Here is a 16,781-nt window from a genome sequence, read left to right on the forward strand (position 1 = left end):
TACAGTGCAATGGGTTCTTATCTTTGAGTGCTATCTGTGTGTTTTCTAGGCAATACCTCTAGGGTGTGTCTAAACCCATGTTATCTCCTCTTTCACAATATATATGCTTAGATTGGTATATTGCCTATTAAATATGAAAATATTTTTTTGTCTTTATTTTTTTTTTGTCATTAAGTTATGTCGCACAACGTTTATGGAGTGTATTTGTTTTGCCCAAATAAGTGGATAAAGTTAAAGCTTTGTAATATGATAAAGACTAGACCACATTTCCATTATGCTTTTGTACTCAAATTTTGTCTTTATGCATCAATCTCCCTCCATGTGGATAATTACGTAAGTGGCCAATGAAGTTTATATTTTGTTTGCATCGCAAATCCTCTTGGTTTACAGTATTTATTATATTATTTTCTTTTCAACCGCAAAAACATTTTACACCGCTTGAACTGCTTCCTGGCAAGTATGCATGGCCCTGTGCCCCGGTTCAGAGTAGTTGGTACTTTCCAGGCTTTTCAGGTGGTCCTTAACAAATTGTCCACTCAGACGGGGCACCGGGCCATCAAAACAAATTTGCCTATTGTTTTCAGACGGCAAGTGTCACACATAAATCCTAGATGCTGATTGGTTTAGAGACGCCCAATCCCTGTCTTTATGTTTATTTACAGACCCTCCTATACCTATCTGGAGGTTTACATAGATGCTAGGAAAGTCCATTTTTGTTACTTTGCTTCTCAAATATCTTACCCCGCGTGTCTGTATCGACGTTGAATTCCAGACACTTAAGATTTCTGTTCACCGGTGATTAGTGACAGAAGGAAAGGACTTAAGATCAATCAAAAATGAATTGTTTTCATTTAGATGACTTCCTTGCAGGGTGGATTGGAGGTGAGTGTCCGTTATTTTTTTAAACTTGTTAATTAGCTGTAGAATTAGATTTTTTATGTGAGGATGAGTTCGGGATTAGAGCGGTGTTGGACTAATGCATATCGTTTTTGTTTATCATAATTTGTTTTATTTTAATACATTTGCTATGTGGACCTATGTCTAATCTATGTTCGATTAGAAAAAAGTAGATGTATGAATAATTGGAACATGCGCAGATTTTCCAAATCGAATTGCTCACATAGCGCTGGACATTTTGATCAAACACTCAACATTTAACATCCAATCAAAATGTAGTTAATAATTAAATAACCAGTTCTACATGTTTGACTATTTATTTTGAGTGTTCTCCTTTTCTATATTCTACTTCTGCAAGGCGCGCTACCATGAAACGGACAGTAGGGGCATAGTAGTTGCACATTGCATAATGATACTTTATCTGTGGAATGCTGCAACGGTTTTCACTCTTCGTCGCCTGTTATTCGCCTATAGGCAGCCTACTGTAGTTATGAACATTATCGCCCTAAGTTTTGTTTTTGCAAATGTTGAGTCAAAATTACCCCTAAGCAGTGCTAGTGTTTTGCTGTCTGGCCGGGATATGATTCTTTCTGTTCTCTCTTGTTTGCCCTGAAATCTGTGGTACTGTAGTTCTATTGTCTGAGGAGGGTTGGATGTTCTAGGCAGGGTGCCACTGAAACAACATTATATATTAACTCTCTCCCCTCTCTCTCCTCTATCTGTCTATCTCTCTATCTGTCTATCTGTCTCTGTCTATCTTTACTCCTCCTAAACGTGGTTTCCTTCTGTTTTTCCAATAGGAGCTTCCAGTGTTATTGTTGGTCATCCGCTGGACACAGTCAAGGTACATACGAGGACACACGGTTCAACACATAAAGGACTGGTTTCCCAGACACTGATCAAGCCCAGTCCTGGACTGGACCTGGACAATCCACTTTCAATGGAGATTCTCTGTTTATCTTGAGTTCTAGGACGAGGCTTCATTCGTTTTCCAGGAAACAGTTCGATGTGGTTTAAATCAGGGATTTGACATTAAGGTCTGAAAGGCAATTGTCTCTTTCATTTAAACAATGGAGGGGAACCAGACAGATCAATGCTTGCAGTTTGGTTGTTGTCAGTAAAAAAACTGTTTTTTAAATAAACGGGCCCAATGGGGGGCAGCCTCAGAGCAGGCTCAACTTGCTCAACTTGCTCAACTTGTTCAGTTCACTTTCTCTAGGCAACAGATCAACCCTTAATGTCAAACCTTGTGTTTTTTTTTAACCAAACCTGTAATAATAGTTTATGTACTCATACACAGTTACCATTTAGTAGGCTATAGGCCTGCAGTAACATTAACATGAGCGACCACACATCACCTAGCCTACCTGTTGTAGATTGTGTAGGCCGTCGTTTTATGTAGGAGGAATGTTGAGGTTCTTATCATTTCCCATTCTATGTTTCTACCCAACAGACCCGTTTACAAGCTGGGAAAGGATACAAGAACACCCTTCAGTGTGTCCTCCAAATCTACAGGAAGGAAACGGTCAGTGATGGGTCACTGCTCTTGTCGTCTAAATGTAAATATATAGATATAACATTTAGCAGACACTTTTACCCAAAGCGACTTAGTCACTTGTGCGGAGACATTTTGTATTGTCCCACAGTAATCCATAGGAGGCCATGGGATAATATTTGGCACGATAATCCATTTGTTGTCATGCTGTTGGTACGGTTTCCCTTCAGAACCGCGGAGGCCTTGGACATAAAGTGTCAACCTCGACAACTGCTCAAAAAGATAATCATAACATCCTAAATTCATTTTTACAAACTCTTATCTGTAGATTATACCGTAGGCCTCGCTGTACCAGTTCTGGATATATTTGTTTTACTTTTGAAGCAACTGTGCTTTTGTTTTAACAAATATCCTTGAGCCTTGCTGTGAATACTCCCTATGTAGCCTCTCTCTGGCAGGGAGGTGGGAGGAAAAACCTTCCAGTTGCCAAATTCCAAATTGTATACTGGGACGCGGACCTTCTACAGAACACACTGTTGCATAAAACGTCTCATTTGTATTTTTCTTCTTCCTAGGTGGCTGGCTTCTTCAAGGGTCTCTCCTTCCCACTGGCCAGCATCACAGTGTATAACTCAGTGGTGTTTGGGTTCTTCAACAACACACAGAGGGCTATTAGCAAATTCCGTCATGGTGACGAGAGGCAGCCGTGTGGCATGCTGGACATGACCCTGGCCAGCATGTTGACAGGTCTGATGTCAGTGGGACTCGGAGCGCCGGTCGACCTGGTTAAGATCAGACTGCAGATGCAGACTCTTCCCTGTTTAGCAGGTAAAGTCAAAAGACCGATACAACATTCTAGAAGGTCATTATTTTAACAGGTATTTCCTTTAGTATAAATCAAATTTATTTATAAAGCCCTTCTTACATCAGCTGATATCTCAAAGTGCTGTACAGAAACCCAGCCTAAAACCCCAAACAGCAAGCAATGCAGGTGTAGAAGCACAGTGGCTAGGAAAAACTCCCTAGAAAGGCCAAAACCTAGGAAGAAACCTAGAGAGGAATCTAACTATCCTTTCAGACCTTTCTAGAAGATACAGTGCCTATAGCGCCCATGGGTTTAGAAAGCTCATTTTAGTGGGACTTTACACAAAGGTCTCGAATAGTTGACAGTTAAAGGAACCACAGAAAACTTATAATTTGCCTATTTCAACTGCCATTCATATGTCACAACAGCAACTCGGACGAGCTAGCATGAGATGATAAATCCAGCTCACTTAAAGATTGATAAACTAAAAGGTGTCGTAAATCACATGTCAATGTCCTACATCAGTGATAAGTTACCAGTCACTGTTTTTGAAAACGGAAATTGCTGCACCTTTTTTTAATTTAACCTTTATTTAACCAGGCAAGTCAGTTAAGAACACATTCTTATTTTCAATGACTGTCTAGGAACAGTGGGTTTAACTGCCTGTTCAGGGGCAGAACGACAGATTTGTACCTTGTCAGCTCGAGGGTTTGAACTTGCAACCTTCCGGTTACTAGTCCAACACACCACGCGTCCTTGAGTTGAGTTTATACAGTAAAGGGCATCGTAAAATACACGTGTTAAATCTTCACCATCACATGTTGTTCTGGTATATTGTTAAAGCCTTCTTCCGCATACGATTGAACCTTAATCCAAACTATCCTCTTTCTGCATGAGCAGTCAATAAAGTCAATTACAGCCTGATCTTTATTGTTTGTTTATTTTTTGTTTATTGTTTGTTTATTGTTTGTATTTTAGAGAACCTGAACCTCGCCGGGACGACCGGAAACGTGAACGGTAACATCGCCGTGCGCTCCATGACTCTCCAGGGCCAGCCGACCTACAGAGGGCCCATCCACTGCATCAGCTCCATACTGCGGACCGAGGGGATCTGGGGGCTTTACAGAGGAGCCGCGGCCATGGTCCTGAGAGACGTCCCTGGGTACACGCTGTACTTCATCCCCTATGCGTTGTTCCGTCGCTGGCTATCCTCTGAAGGGAGGTCATCACCTCATCCCTGTTCTATATGGGTGTCTGGAGGACTGGCAGGTAACTGGCAGGTGTTTACGGATGAATGGTAATGTTACTGTTGCTAGTTTGTGCTTGGTTGAAGCAAATAGAAAGTAGCCTTTAGGTCAGATAAAGGAGCGTTCTGTTGAAACCGCGGCCTCGTTTTGTTTTCCACTAGGCCAGAGAATCTATTGATGGAGGGTTATTGGGCCCATACGTAAATCGAAATCACAATCCTGACTTTGCTAGCAGGGCCGTAACCAGGGATTGAGTCTTAGTGAGGTCCGGATGGGGGAGACCCACCCACCCACCTTTCAACATATTTTTTTGAAAGTTGAAGCTTATTTACTGCATTTCTGTACAATTTAAAACACTTTTTAAAATGCTATTTGGAGAACCGCAACAACAAGCCAAAATGAACCCAGCCATTATCCCCTTGTTGCTATAGCGTCATTCACATCAGTCCATCTACAAGCATGTAGCCTATTAGCTATACAATTGTAATGTTATACCCCTGAAACGGGGGGGGGGGGATATGAGAAATGATTCACACTGACACGTAGCATCAGTGACTGTTCAGTCAGTTGTAATGATGACTTGCGAAAAATCATCAACTCTTGCCATAAATACAGTTTCTCTTTTTTTCAACATGCATAGCGTTCACATTTGTATTCCTAGGCGTTACTAATCAAGCTCCGCACAAACAGATATCAATGAAGCACACAGATGATTGTATTATCACATTCGCATTACTAGGCATTACTAATCAAGCTCCGCACAACCAGATATCAATGAAGCACACAGATGATTGTATTATCACATTCGCATTCCTAGGCATTACTAATCAAGATCCGCACAACCAGATATCAATGAAGCACACAGATGATTGTATTCTCACATTCGCATTACTAATCAAGCTCCGCACAACCAGATATCAATGAAGCACACAGATGATTGTATTATCACATGTGCATTAATTATTAGAAAATGACTTACAATTTTGTATAATCAGTGGTAAATAGTGTTAAAAGGTGGGTGATGGGTAAACTATAAACTTCAGTAGAAGGAACAACCACTGGTAGAAAGGAAAATGTAGGACATTTTTAAAACTGTATTGTTTGCATGTTGATAGCATTTTGATGTCGGCCTATAGGGAAGATGGGCCATGTGAAAATATTGAAACATATCATATTTTTTTAAAGGTCCTAACTTGTTTGATATCATTAGTACAGATTTTCTCAGGGGACCCCACATTGGGCCCTGACCCCAGGTTTGGCAACCACTGGACTAATCTCTCTCTGCTTGCTTCTCTACTTGCTTCCTCTGTCTTTCTTCTCGGCTTCCTCCTGCATGCATCAAGACAAAATGTGTGCCTGAAAAACACCAGAATGAACTAAGAGGTCACAAAATGGCATCATAATATAGAGGCACAAACTCTTCCCGAACTGTTCCGGTTGGGAAGCATGCGGACGCTTTCAGCTGCTTTAGAGAGTGGGCAATGTGCTGCAAATCCGGCACACAAGTCCAAGGGACGCAGGCGATCATAACGAACAAACCACTGTCCATGATTCCACTCGTTCGGAGACGCAGGTGAACATGACGAACAAACCACTGTCCATGATTCCACTCGTTCAGAGACGCAGGTCAACATAATGAACAAACCACTGTCCATGATTCCACTCGTTCAGAGACACAGGTCAACATAATGAACAAACCACTGTCCATGATTCCACTCGTTCAGAGACACAGGTCAACATAATGAACAAACCACTGTCCATGATTCCACTCGTTCAGAGACACAGGTCAACATAATGAACAAACCACTGTCCATGATTCCACTCGTTCAGAGACGCAGGTCAACATAACGAACAAACCACTGTCCATGATTCCACTCGTTTGCAGAGAGGCAGGCATGTTTAGAACTCAATCAGATCAATGATTTAAGTGTTCTGAGCTTTGATCAACACTGAGATAAATATTTACATGTTAACCTATAATTGTCTTAATTTATTTTGAACAAAATCTATTTTCTTATAATGTTTTTATAATTATAAAAAAATTGACAGAGGTCTAGACCTCTGTGTCCTCGTGTATTTATGGCCCTGGTTGCTATCACCATACTCAAAACTAACAGCTAACCCCATTGGAATCATAATTTATGCAGGAATTCTAGTGTTGCTGCTATGTGGACTTGGCGGAAAATGTAGTCTAGCTATGCAAATAAAACCGTTCCTTCGGGTTATCTGCTAAGGAGTGTTCAGCTAAAAGGCTGTGGTACACTGAGGGACACCTCAAAATGAAGAATTTTTGCACTTTAGCAAGCCTTTTTCATAGTCAAAATTAGACTGATTTTAATTCTCTGTGTGGTCTATATTAAAGGGCACTTTATTTTACATAAGCTTTTAAAAAGCAATATTTGTGAACAATTTCTACTTAAAATATCACAGATACACACACACACACACACACACACACACACACACACACACACACACACACACACACACACACACACACACAAGGCACTCATTTTGTAGAACGGCACCTTTACAGTCTTTGTGTCAAGTCCAAAGCTGAATTAGTTGTCTTCACCTTGTCTACCACCTATAAAAACTTTTCCATTACTTTATGCCATTTTATGATGCCATCTTGAAAACGTTGTAGGCCTACCCAGGGTTGGGAGGATGATTTACAGTTACTGATTACATGACAATAAAACTAGTTAGTCATGTAATCCAATGGATTACTCAAATTGTGAGTAACAGTTTGATTACTGCCTTGGTCAGCCCACATCTGCCTCCTTAGTTTATGCTGTAGACCACAGGAGGTTGGTGGCACCTTAATTAAGGGAGGACGGGGCTCGTGGTAATGGCTGGAGTGGAATCAGTGGAATGGAATCAAAACGCATGCCATTCCATTTGCACTGTTCCAGCCATTACTATGAGTCGTCCTCCCCTCGGCAGCCTCCACTGCACACCAGCATCTGTGGGTAGTTGCTTTGCTCAGCTGCCTGCTGCATCTTATTGATGTGATTCCTTCACTGCTAAAAAAGGTCCAGGGAAAGCATTTCCAACCCTCGTTCTTTGATTATGCAATCGTTGGCCTACTCCACAACAGCCACCCAGCAGACTGTGACCCATAAATGATGACATGGTCTGACTCACCCAACAGTCTGCTATGATAAAGACTTCAATTGGACATATGTAATAGGTCAAAGACAAATGTGATTTAGTTCATGAGTTGAATGACCTCTGATTTGAGTACTCCTTTCCACTGACACTGGAGCTGAGTAAGCAACTGATTTGACACGTCATCCCAGTACACAGCATGGAGCTGTATTTACTAATAAAACATGTTCCTTTTGACACAGAAATCCTGATGAAATGTGGGATGATTCACTTCTCAGTAGGGTTGCAAAGCTACTGGTAGTGACCAAGGTTACCGGAACCTTCAGTCATTTCGGTAATTTATAGTTGAATAACTTTTACAAAATGTATTTGTGTATATAGTCACATCTACTGTATGTTAGGTTTTGATTAGCCAATGCAGGTTAAAGTGAGTTCTTCCACTCTTTAAAAAAAAATGTTTTTTACTCCATATTCTGAATGACATTTGGGACCTCGGCTAGATGGTAACCTGATGGAAAAAGGGGGTTTGAAACATTAGCATTTTTCCAAGAGACACTTTTTGAGGTGACACTGAAGTCACAGAGAACTCTTAATTATGACCACTTCCTTCCGTTTTGAATATTTGAGAAAGGTGTTGTTGATTTTAATTAGACCATGTGGTCCAAGCTTAATTCATTTTTTTAAAAGCATCTAATCAACAGTGGCATTTATTTTCAATTAACTCTTTCGACTGTTGACAGTTGACATTTTTCATAACTGCTGCCAGTTTCACACCAAAACATTGACAACCAAATCATACTGACATAGTAAAAATGATTTTAAAGGATATGTCATGCTGAGACACCCATAATAAACACCATGGGGCGGCAGGAAGCCTGGTGGTTTGAGCGTTGGGCCAGTAACCGGCCCAACGCTCAAAGGTTCTATCTCGTGGGTCACGGCTACCCCAGCTGACGTGTTTCTGTCTACAGGTTCTATCTCGTGGGTCACGGCTACTCCAGCTGACGTGTTTCTGTCTACAGGTTCTATCTCGTGGGTCACGGCTACTCCAGCTGACGTGTTTCTGTCTACAGGTTCTATCTCGTGGGTCACGGCTACCCCAGCTGACGTGTTTCTGTCTACAGGTTCTATCTCGTGGGTCACGGCTACCCCAGCTGACGTGGTGAAGAGCAGACTACAGGCTGACGCTCTCCACGCTAGGAAATACAGAGGGATTGTCCACTGCGTTGTCCAGAGCTACAAGACCGAGGGGATACATGTAAGCAAACAGACACACACAGGCTGTTTCCCGGACTCAGATTAAGCCTATAGACCTGGACGAAGCAGCACTTTCAGTGAAGATCCTTCCTTGAGCATGCTTTTTTTTTTTGTCCAATCAAATGACTAATCTTTGTACGGGAAACCAGCCCAGAGTGTAGCAATTTGAAGATTGATTTGTCAGTACATTTAATTTGAAAAGGAGTACAGTAAGTAGCCAGTGTGTGGTTTTGGTGTAGCTTTGTGGCAACAGACTATCGCTGACAGTCAGCTTTAGTCCCTTCAGTTTAAAAGTTCTACTCCGGTGAACTCAACCTGTCCTGTTAAAGTCACAAGGGCAAGACGAGATCTGTTCCAAAGAAAAGTTATTATCTAACTGCCAAGGTTGTTCCTGGCTTAATTAAGAGGAAATTCAAACATGTTTTGGTCACATTGTGATGTAACAAAATAGTTAAAAGTCAATAGTGTTGTGTCACATCCCCATTCCAAGTGATCACACCGGTGTTCTTGTTCAATTGTGTTTTGGCAGAGAGACTGAAAGGGGACATTTTGATCAATACCTGACAATCATTAACAAGATAGGCACTTGGCCTGAAAAAGCCTGAATAAGCTTAAATAGGCTTGAACCATGTGGTTTCAGCTAGATGTTTGGTTGGCTATTATGAACATAGGTTTAATTGAATTTCTTTTTTGTATAATACATTCATTTTCTCTGCTGTCTCTCGCTGTCTCTCGCTGTCTCTCGCTGTCTCTCGCTGTCTGTCTCTCTCGCTGTCTGTCTCTCTCGCTGTCTGTCTCTCTCGCTGTCTGTCTCTCTCGCTGTCTGTCTCTCTCGCTGTCTGTCTCTCTCGCTGTCTGTCTCTCTCGCTGTCTGTCTCTCTCGCTGTCTCTCTCCAGGTCTTCTTCCGCGGAGCCTCAGTGAACGCTATCCGAGGCTTCCCAATGAGTGCCACCATGTTTCTGGGCTATGAACTCTCTCTGCAGTTCTTCAGGGGTCTCTAGTGTCTACACCAGGAATATGATACAGTGCAGTATGTCCACTGAATGATGCGTTATCTTGACAGCTATCCTCTTGTCCTTGAACGCCCCCCAAAGGCTTTCACCTGGAAGATCATTTAAATCCTTGCAAAAAGAAAGTGGGGAGCAACTTGACTTGACATTTTCTAGTTGAGAATTATCTCCACTATTGCCATAATACAATGTATTTGTAAAGTGTAAATACAAATTTCTTATGTTAAGAAAATCTCTTATTAAAAGTGCCATACATGAATTCACAAAGGCATACATTTGAAATATGTTGTGCTATAATATAGAGTAACCGTATGTTTCAATGTTTTTAGCTGTACTGCATAAATTAACTAGTTATTAGTACCCAACAGTTAACCAGTTCTAACCTCAGTAATGAGGCGCACATTAATCAATATATTATATGTTGGTGCCAGGCTTTTAAGTTTTTTTTAAAAATTTAAGTGTTTTATCTTTGTAAATAAGTATAAGAGAAATTAAATGTAATTTCACAAGGAGGCGTAGTTTTTTTTTTGTGCATAATTTGTATTTAAGGTTATTTTAATGTGAGTTTATTTGGAATTCTTGTTTAGACCTGTTTCTGTACAGTTTTACTTGGAAAACCTAATAAATGTATTGTTAAAATCTAGTAATAGTATTCTTCTTTAAAATTCTCTCTAAAGGTCAGAGTGCAGTAACTTTTTAAAGAGACTGACATGGAACAGTGAATACAGTAAAAACAAACATGTTGGGGCCCACCGTGTTACTGGGGAACGGCACCTCAGTACCTCCAGGCTCTGATCAGGCCCTACACCCAAACAAGGGCACTGCGTTCATCCACCTCTGGCCTGCTCGCCTCCCTACCACTGAGGAAGTACAGTTCCCGCTCAGCCCAGTCAAAACTGTTCGCTGCTCTGGCCCCCCAATGGTGGAACAAACTCCCTCACGACGCCAGGACAGCGGAGTCAATCACCACCTTCCGGAGACACCTGAAACCCCACCTCTTTAAGGAATACCTAGGATAGGATAAGTAATCCTTCTCACCCCCCCGTCCCTTTAAGATTTAGATGCACTATTGTAAAGTGACTGTTCCACTGGATGTCATAAGGTGAATGCACCAATTTGTAAGTCGCTCTGGATAAGAGCGTCTGCTAAATGACTTAAATGTAATGTAAATGTGTTACTGGGCTCATGTTACTGGGCCCACCGTGTTACTGGGCCCACCGTGTTACTGGGCCCACTGTGTTACTGGGCCCACCGTGTTACTGGGCTCGTGTTGGGTGCAAATCATTAAAAAAATGTTTTTAATGAAGAAGCGTTCTGAAGAACCTCAGAACTGTGGCTGACTGATAACGTCATGAGGCGCTTCTGTGCATCTGTCTTTACACTGTCTACTGTACAGTAGTCTGATGCAGAGTTTCCCTCTGTCCCGGGCCCCCTGTCCCCGGGGCCACTGTCCCCATCACGGGCCCCCTGTCCCCATCCCGGGCCCCCTGTCCTCGTCCAGTCCCCGTCCCAGCCCCCTGTCCCCATCCCGGGCCCCCTGTCCCCATCCCGGGCCCCCTGTCCCCGTCCCGGGCCCCCTGTCCCCATCCCGGGTCTCCTGTCCCCATCCCGGGCCCCCATGCCCTAGCACTACACAGCTGATTTCGAATAACTCTTCATTTAAGTTTTGGTACGCAAAACAATGCCGGATTCAAAACTTCAATTTTTTTTAAATATAAATTACTATAGAAAATTCTTGCAACTAATAGAATGTTATATATATGGGGGATACAATCTTCCCAGCTCTGCAGATTCTGCTGTGAGGAGGCAGAGTCATTAGATCATTTATTTTGGTATTGTCCATATGTAGCTTGTTTTTGGTCACAGGTCCAGGAATGGCTGAAGCATTGCAAAATTTGCCTAGAACTAACACTGCAGACAGCAATACCGGGTGATTCGAAAAGCCATAGTCAATCAATCAATAATATAACAATTATTTTAGCAAAATTTTTTTTGTTTAATTTACAATCTGTAGAAGCTATGAGAATAGGACGGTTCAATTATTTTATGAAGCATCAGTTGAAAAATATATGGCAAGTAGAAATCTGAAATGGATGATGTTGAGAGATAGATGGGAGGGGTTGAGTGGAGCTGAAGGATGGGGACTAATAACAAGATAAACAATGTAGGGCATAAGGGATCTGTAGAATGGATATAGGTTCGGAACCTTTGTGAAATAGCACAGTTACAAATAGAAATCCAACTGGATGGACATCAGAAATAGAGGAAGGACTAAGAACAAACAAGAGAGAACTATTGTAAAGTAGAGTGTGTCTGTAGACTGTGTCTGTAAAATGTGTATAGGATGTATGGATTGAAGGTAGAAGCAGAAGTGTTTATTAGTTTACTCCAGTTGGGTGATCGGCGGTGGGGTTTGCGGGGAATAATAATAAAGGTATATTCTTTAAAAAACCATGTATGTCTATATAGGTATGTGTATGTATATATATGTGTATATGTATGTCTATATAGGTATGTATATATGTGTATATATATATATGCATGCGTGTATGGATATATATATTTACCAAAAACATATGGGGGATTGGAAATGATGCAGACAATTACATATGGAAGCAACATTCTTAATGCAATATTAAACTGATCCACACTCTTAAAAAATAAATAATAATAATTAAACGTTTTGGTACTGTTTTTGGTAGACCCTGGCCTGATGTACAGTAAAGGATCGATTTCTGTGAATGAACTGTTGACTGCAAACAACCTCCACTAGATGGCACTATTCTCTAGATGGCAAACTTCTAACAGCTGTTATCCTAGAGCAGGGGGTTTCAACCTCTCCTCTGGGAGCCCCAGCCGTTAGACATTTGCACTATTCTAGAGCTAGTACAAGTCTACAACTAAATTGTAAAACGTCTTGTAGTCTCTGAAGAGAGGTTTGAAACCCACTGTCTTCGAGGACAATAATTAGATTAAATATTCCTCTCTTTTTCTTTCAGACTTCCTATATATATATATATATATATATATATATATGAAGTCTGAAAGAAAATATTTAATATATATTATATATACCGTCATTTCTGGACTATTAAGTGCACCTGAATATAAGCCGCACCCACTGAATTTTTTAATATTATATATTTTGTACATAAATAAGCCGCACATGCCTATAAGCCACAGGTGCCTACCGGTACATTGAAAGAAATTAACTTTACACAGCCTTTAAATGAAACACGGCTTGTAACAAAAATAAATAGGCTTTTAAACAAAACACGGCTTGTAACCCAAATTTAAAAAATAGTGAATTTGTGGAAGTTTGAAACTTTGAAAGGTTGAAAAAAATATTACGTTGTCCTTTCCTATGGTTACGTTGTCCTTTCCTATGGTTACGTTGTCCGTTCCTATGGTTACGTTGTCCGTTCCTATGGTTACGTTGTCCGTTCCTATGGTTACGTTGTCTGTTCCTATGGTTACGTTGTCCGTTCCTATGGTTACTTTGTCCGTTCCTATGGTTATGTTGTCCGTTCCTATGGTTATGTTGTCCGTTTCTATGGTTGCGTTGTCCGTTCCTATGGTTGCGTTGTCCGTTCCTATGGTTACGTTGTCCGTTCCTATGGTTACGTTGTCCTTTCCTATGGTTACGTTGTCCGTTCCTATGGTTACGTTCTCCGTTCCTAAGGTTACGTTGTCCTATCGACTATAGTTCCAGCAGCTATGGTGGATGGGTAACCAGGCAGTACAGATTGGCTCAGCTCAGTAGTGAAAAGGGTATGAGGTTTCAGGTCATTCAAGAAAGCACCCAAGAGAAATTACAAGCTGGGACAGACCAGACCGTACCAGTCTATATTGACCTACTGTTTGGGAAACACTGTTCTAACCATCATATGGGAAACTCCCTATTTGATCTAAAGATTTTCATTGTGTTAAATATTTCCCTGACAACCAGATGAAGGCCCAATCAGGATCAGTTTAATATCTGAAAGAATGAATGTAATATCTCAGTGGTTTCAGCTATCATCATGCCAAACAGCTGTAGCTATGGTGATCTGTGTTTTATAGTAGCCTTGTGGACAAAGACACAAAGGGGACAGTCGTAAAACAACAGGAGAGGCAATAAAATGGAAATAAAAGGTGAAAGATTCATTTTGTAATCTGTGTGTCAGCAGAATCGGTGACAGGACTAGACAGGAAGATGGTACAAGCCAGGACCGCCGCGTGTGCGTGTGCGTGCGTGCGTGTGTGTGTGTGTGCGTGCGTGTGTGCGTGTTTGTGCGTGCGCGCGTGCGTGCGTGTACAGTGCATGCGCGAGTGTGTGTGTTTGTGCGTGTGCGTGTGCGTGCGCGTGTGTGCGTGTGTTTGTGCGTGTTTGTGCGTGTGCGTGTGTGTGCGTGTGTGTGCGTGCGTGTGCGCGTGCGCGTGTTTGTGCGTGCGTGTGTGTGTGTGTGTGTACAGTGCATTCAGAAAGTATTCAGACTCCTTGACTTTTCCACATGTTATTTTACATTACAGCCTTATTCTAAAATGTAATAAATAAAATCCTCAGCAATCTACACACAATACCCCACAATGACAAAGCAAAAAAAAAGGTTATTAGAATTTTTGCAAATGTATTAAACAGAAATACGTTATTTACATAAGTATTCAGACCCTGAGACTCGAAATTAAGCTCAGGTGCATCCTGTTTCCATTGATCATCCTTGAGATGTTTCTACAACTTGAGCAATCGTGGGAGAAGGGCCTTGGTCAGGGAGGTGATCAAGAACCCTATGGTCACTCTGACGGAATTCCAGAGTTCCTCTGTGGAAATGGGAGAACCTTCCAGGAGGACAATCATCTCTGCAGCACTCTACCAATCAGGCCTTTCTACCATAAAGGTAAGATGGAAGCCACTCCTCAGTAAAAGGCATATGACAGCATGCTTAGAGTTTACCAAAAGCCACCTAAAGACAATCTGACCATGAGAAACAAGATTATTTTGTATGATGAAACAAAGATTGTACTATTTGGCCTGAATGTCAAGCGTCATATCTGGAGGAAACCTGTCACCATCCCTACGGTGAAGCATGGTGGTGTCAGCATCATGCTGTGGGAATGTTTTTCAGCAGTAGGGACTGGGAGACTAGTCAGGATCAAGGCAAAGGTGAACAGAGCAAAATACAGAGATAGCCTTGATGAAAACCTGCTCCAGAGCACTCCGGACCTCAGACTGGGGCAAAGGTTCACCTTCCAACAGGACAACAACCCTAGGCACATAGCCAGGACAACGCAGGAGAGACCATGCAAGTTTATGAATGTCGTTAAGTGGCCCAGCCAGAGCCCGGACTTGAACCAGATCTAACCTCTCTGGAGAGACCTGAAAATAGCTGTGCAGCGATGCTCCATGTCAAATCTGACCGAGCTTGAGAGGATCTGCAGAGAAGAATGGGAGAAACTCTCCCAAATACAGGCGTGCCAAGCTTGTAGCGTCTTACCCAAGAAGATTCAAGGCTGCAATCGCTGCCGAAGGAGCTTCAACAAAGTACTGAGTAAAGGGTTTGAATACTTTATGTAAATGTAATATTTCAGCTGTTAATTTTTAATACATTTGCAAACATTTCAAAAAACATGTTTTTGCTTTGTCATTATGGGGTATTGTGATGTCATTATGGGGTATTGTGATGTCATTATGAGGTATTGTGATGTCATTATGGGGTATTGTGTGTGTAGATTGAGGGGGGAAAAATGTTTCAATACATTTTAGAATAAGGCTGTAAAGTAACAAAATGTGGAAAAGGTCAAGGAGTCTGAATACTTTCCAAATGCACTGTGTGTGTGTGTGTGTGTGTGTGTGTGTGTGTGTGTGTGTGTGTGTGTGTGTGTGTGTGTGTGTGTGTGTGTGTGTGTGTGTGTGTGTGTGTGTGTGTGTGTGTGTGTGTGTGTGTGTGTGTGTGTGTGTGTGTGTGTGTGTGTGTCACCATCCGTCCTGCAGGTACTGACCCATCATCCCACTTTAACAAGGCTACCAGAGAAGACCAAGCTTTTAGTCTGTTTCTTCAATGGCACCCTATTCCATACATAGTGCACTACTTTCTTTAGACCAAAAGCACTATATACGGAATAGGGTGCTATTTCAGACTCATCCTTAGTTTCAACAGCTTGCCTGAATACATTGAATATTTAAACATCTATATTAGTTTCTATCTCTGGAGGAAACACAGCTATCTGTAGATGGATGGATCGACTAACTACTGCAACCTGATATAACCCTGTAGATGGATGGATCGACTAACTACTGTGACCTGATATAAGCCTGGATCTCTGGAGGACCCACGGTCCTAACTACTGTGACCTGATATAACCCTGGATCTCTGGAGGACCCACGGTCCTAACTACTGTGACCTGATATAACCCTGTAGATGGATGGATCGACTAACTACTGCAACCTGATATAACCCTGTAGATGGATGGATCTACTAACTACTGTGACCTGATATAAGCCTGGATCTCTGGAGGACCCACGGTCCTAACTACTGTGACCTGGATCTCTGGAGGACCCACGGTCCTAACTACTGTGACCTGATATAAGCCTGTAGATGGATGGATCGACTAACTACTGCAACCTGATATAACCCTGTAGATGGATGGATCTACTAACTACTGTGACCTGATATAAGCCTGTAGATGGATGGATCTACTAACTACTGCAACCTGATATAACCCTGTAGATGGATGTGTGGACTAACTACTGTGACCTGATATAACCCTGTAGATGGATGTGTGGGCTAACTACTGTGACCTGATATAACCCTGTAGATGGATGTGTGGACTAACTACTGTGACCTGATATAACCCTGTAGATGGATGTGTGGACTAACTACTGTGACCTGATATAACCCTGTAGATGGATGTGTGGACTAACTACTGTGACCTGATATAACCCTGTAGATGGATGTGTGGACTAACTACTGTGACCTGA

The 16,781-nt window shown here is 41.8% G+C and overlaps 1 protein-coding gene across 1 annotated transcript; it reads left to right on the forward strand.

Moving 5' to 3' along the window:
* The first annotated feature begins 700 nt into the window (after positions 1-700).
* Positions 701-10,466, forward strand: LOC123993724 (solute carrier family 25 member 48-like). The gene is made up of 7 exons (XM_046296151.1): positions 701-882; positions 1,698-1,741; positions 2,351-2,422; positions 2,968-3,220; positions 4,176-4,466; positions 8,680-8,813; positions 9,710-10,466. The coding sequence occupies exons 1-7, from the start codon at positions 837-839 to the stop codon at positions 9,812-9,814; spliced, it is 945 nt and encodes a 314-aa protein (XP_046152107.1). The 5' UTR covers positions 701-836; the 3' UTR covers positions 9,815-10,466.
* The last annotated feature ends 6,315 nt before the right edge of the window (positions 10,467-16,781 follow it).

This window comes from Oncorhynchus gorbuscha, linkage group LG13 (assembly GCF_021184085.1).
Source record: "Oncorhynchus gorbuscha isolate QuinsamMale2020 ecotype Even-year linkage group LG13, OgorEven_v1.0, whole genome shotgun sequence".
Lineage (NCBI taxonomy): Eukaryota > Metazoa > Chordata > Actinopteri > Salmoniformes > Salmonidae > Oncorhynchus > Oncorhynchus gorbuscha.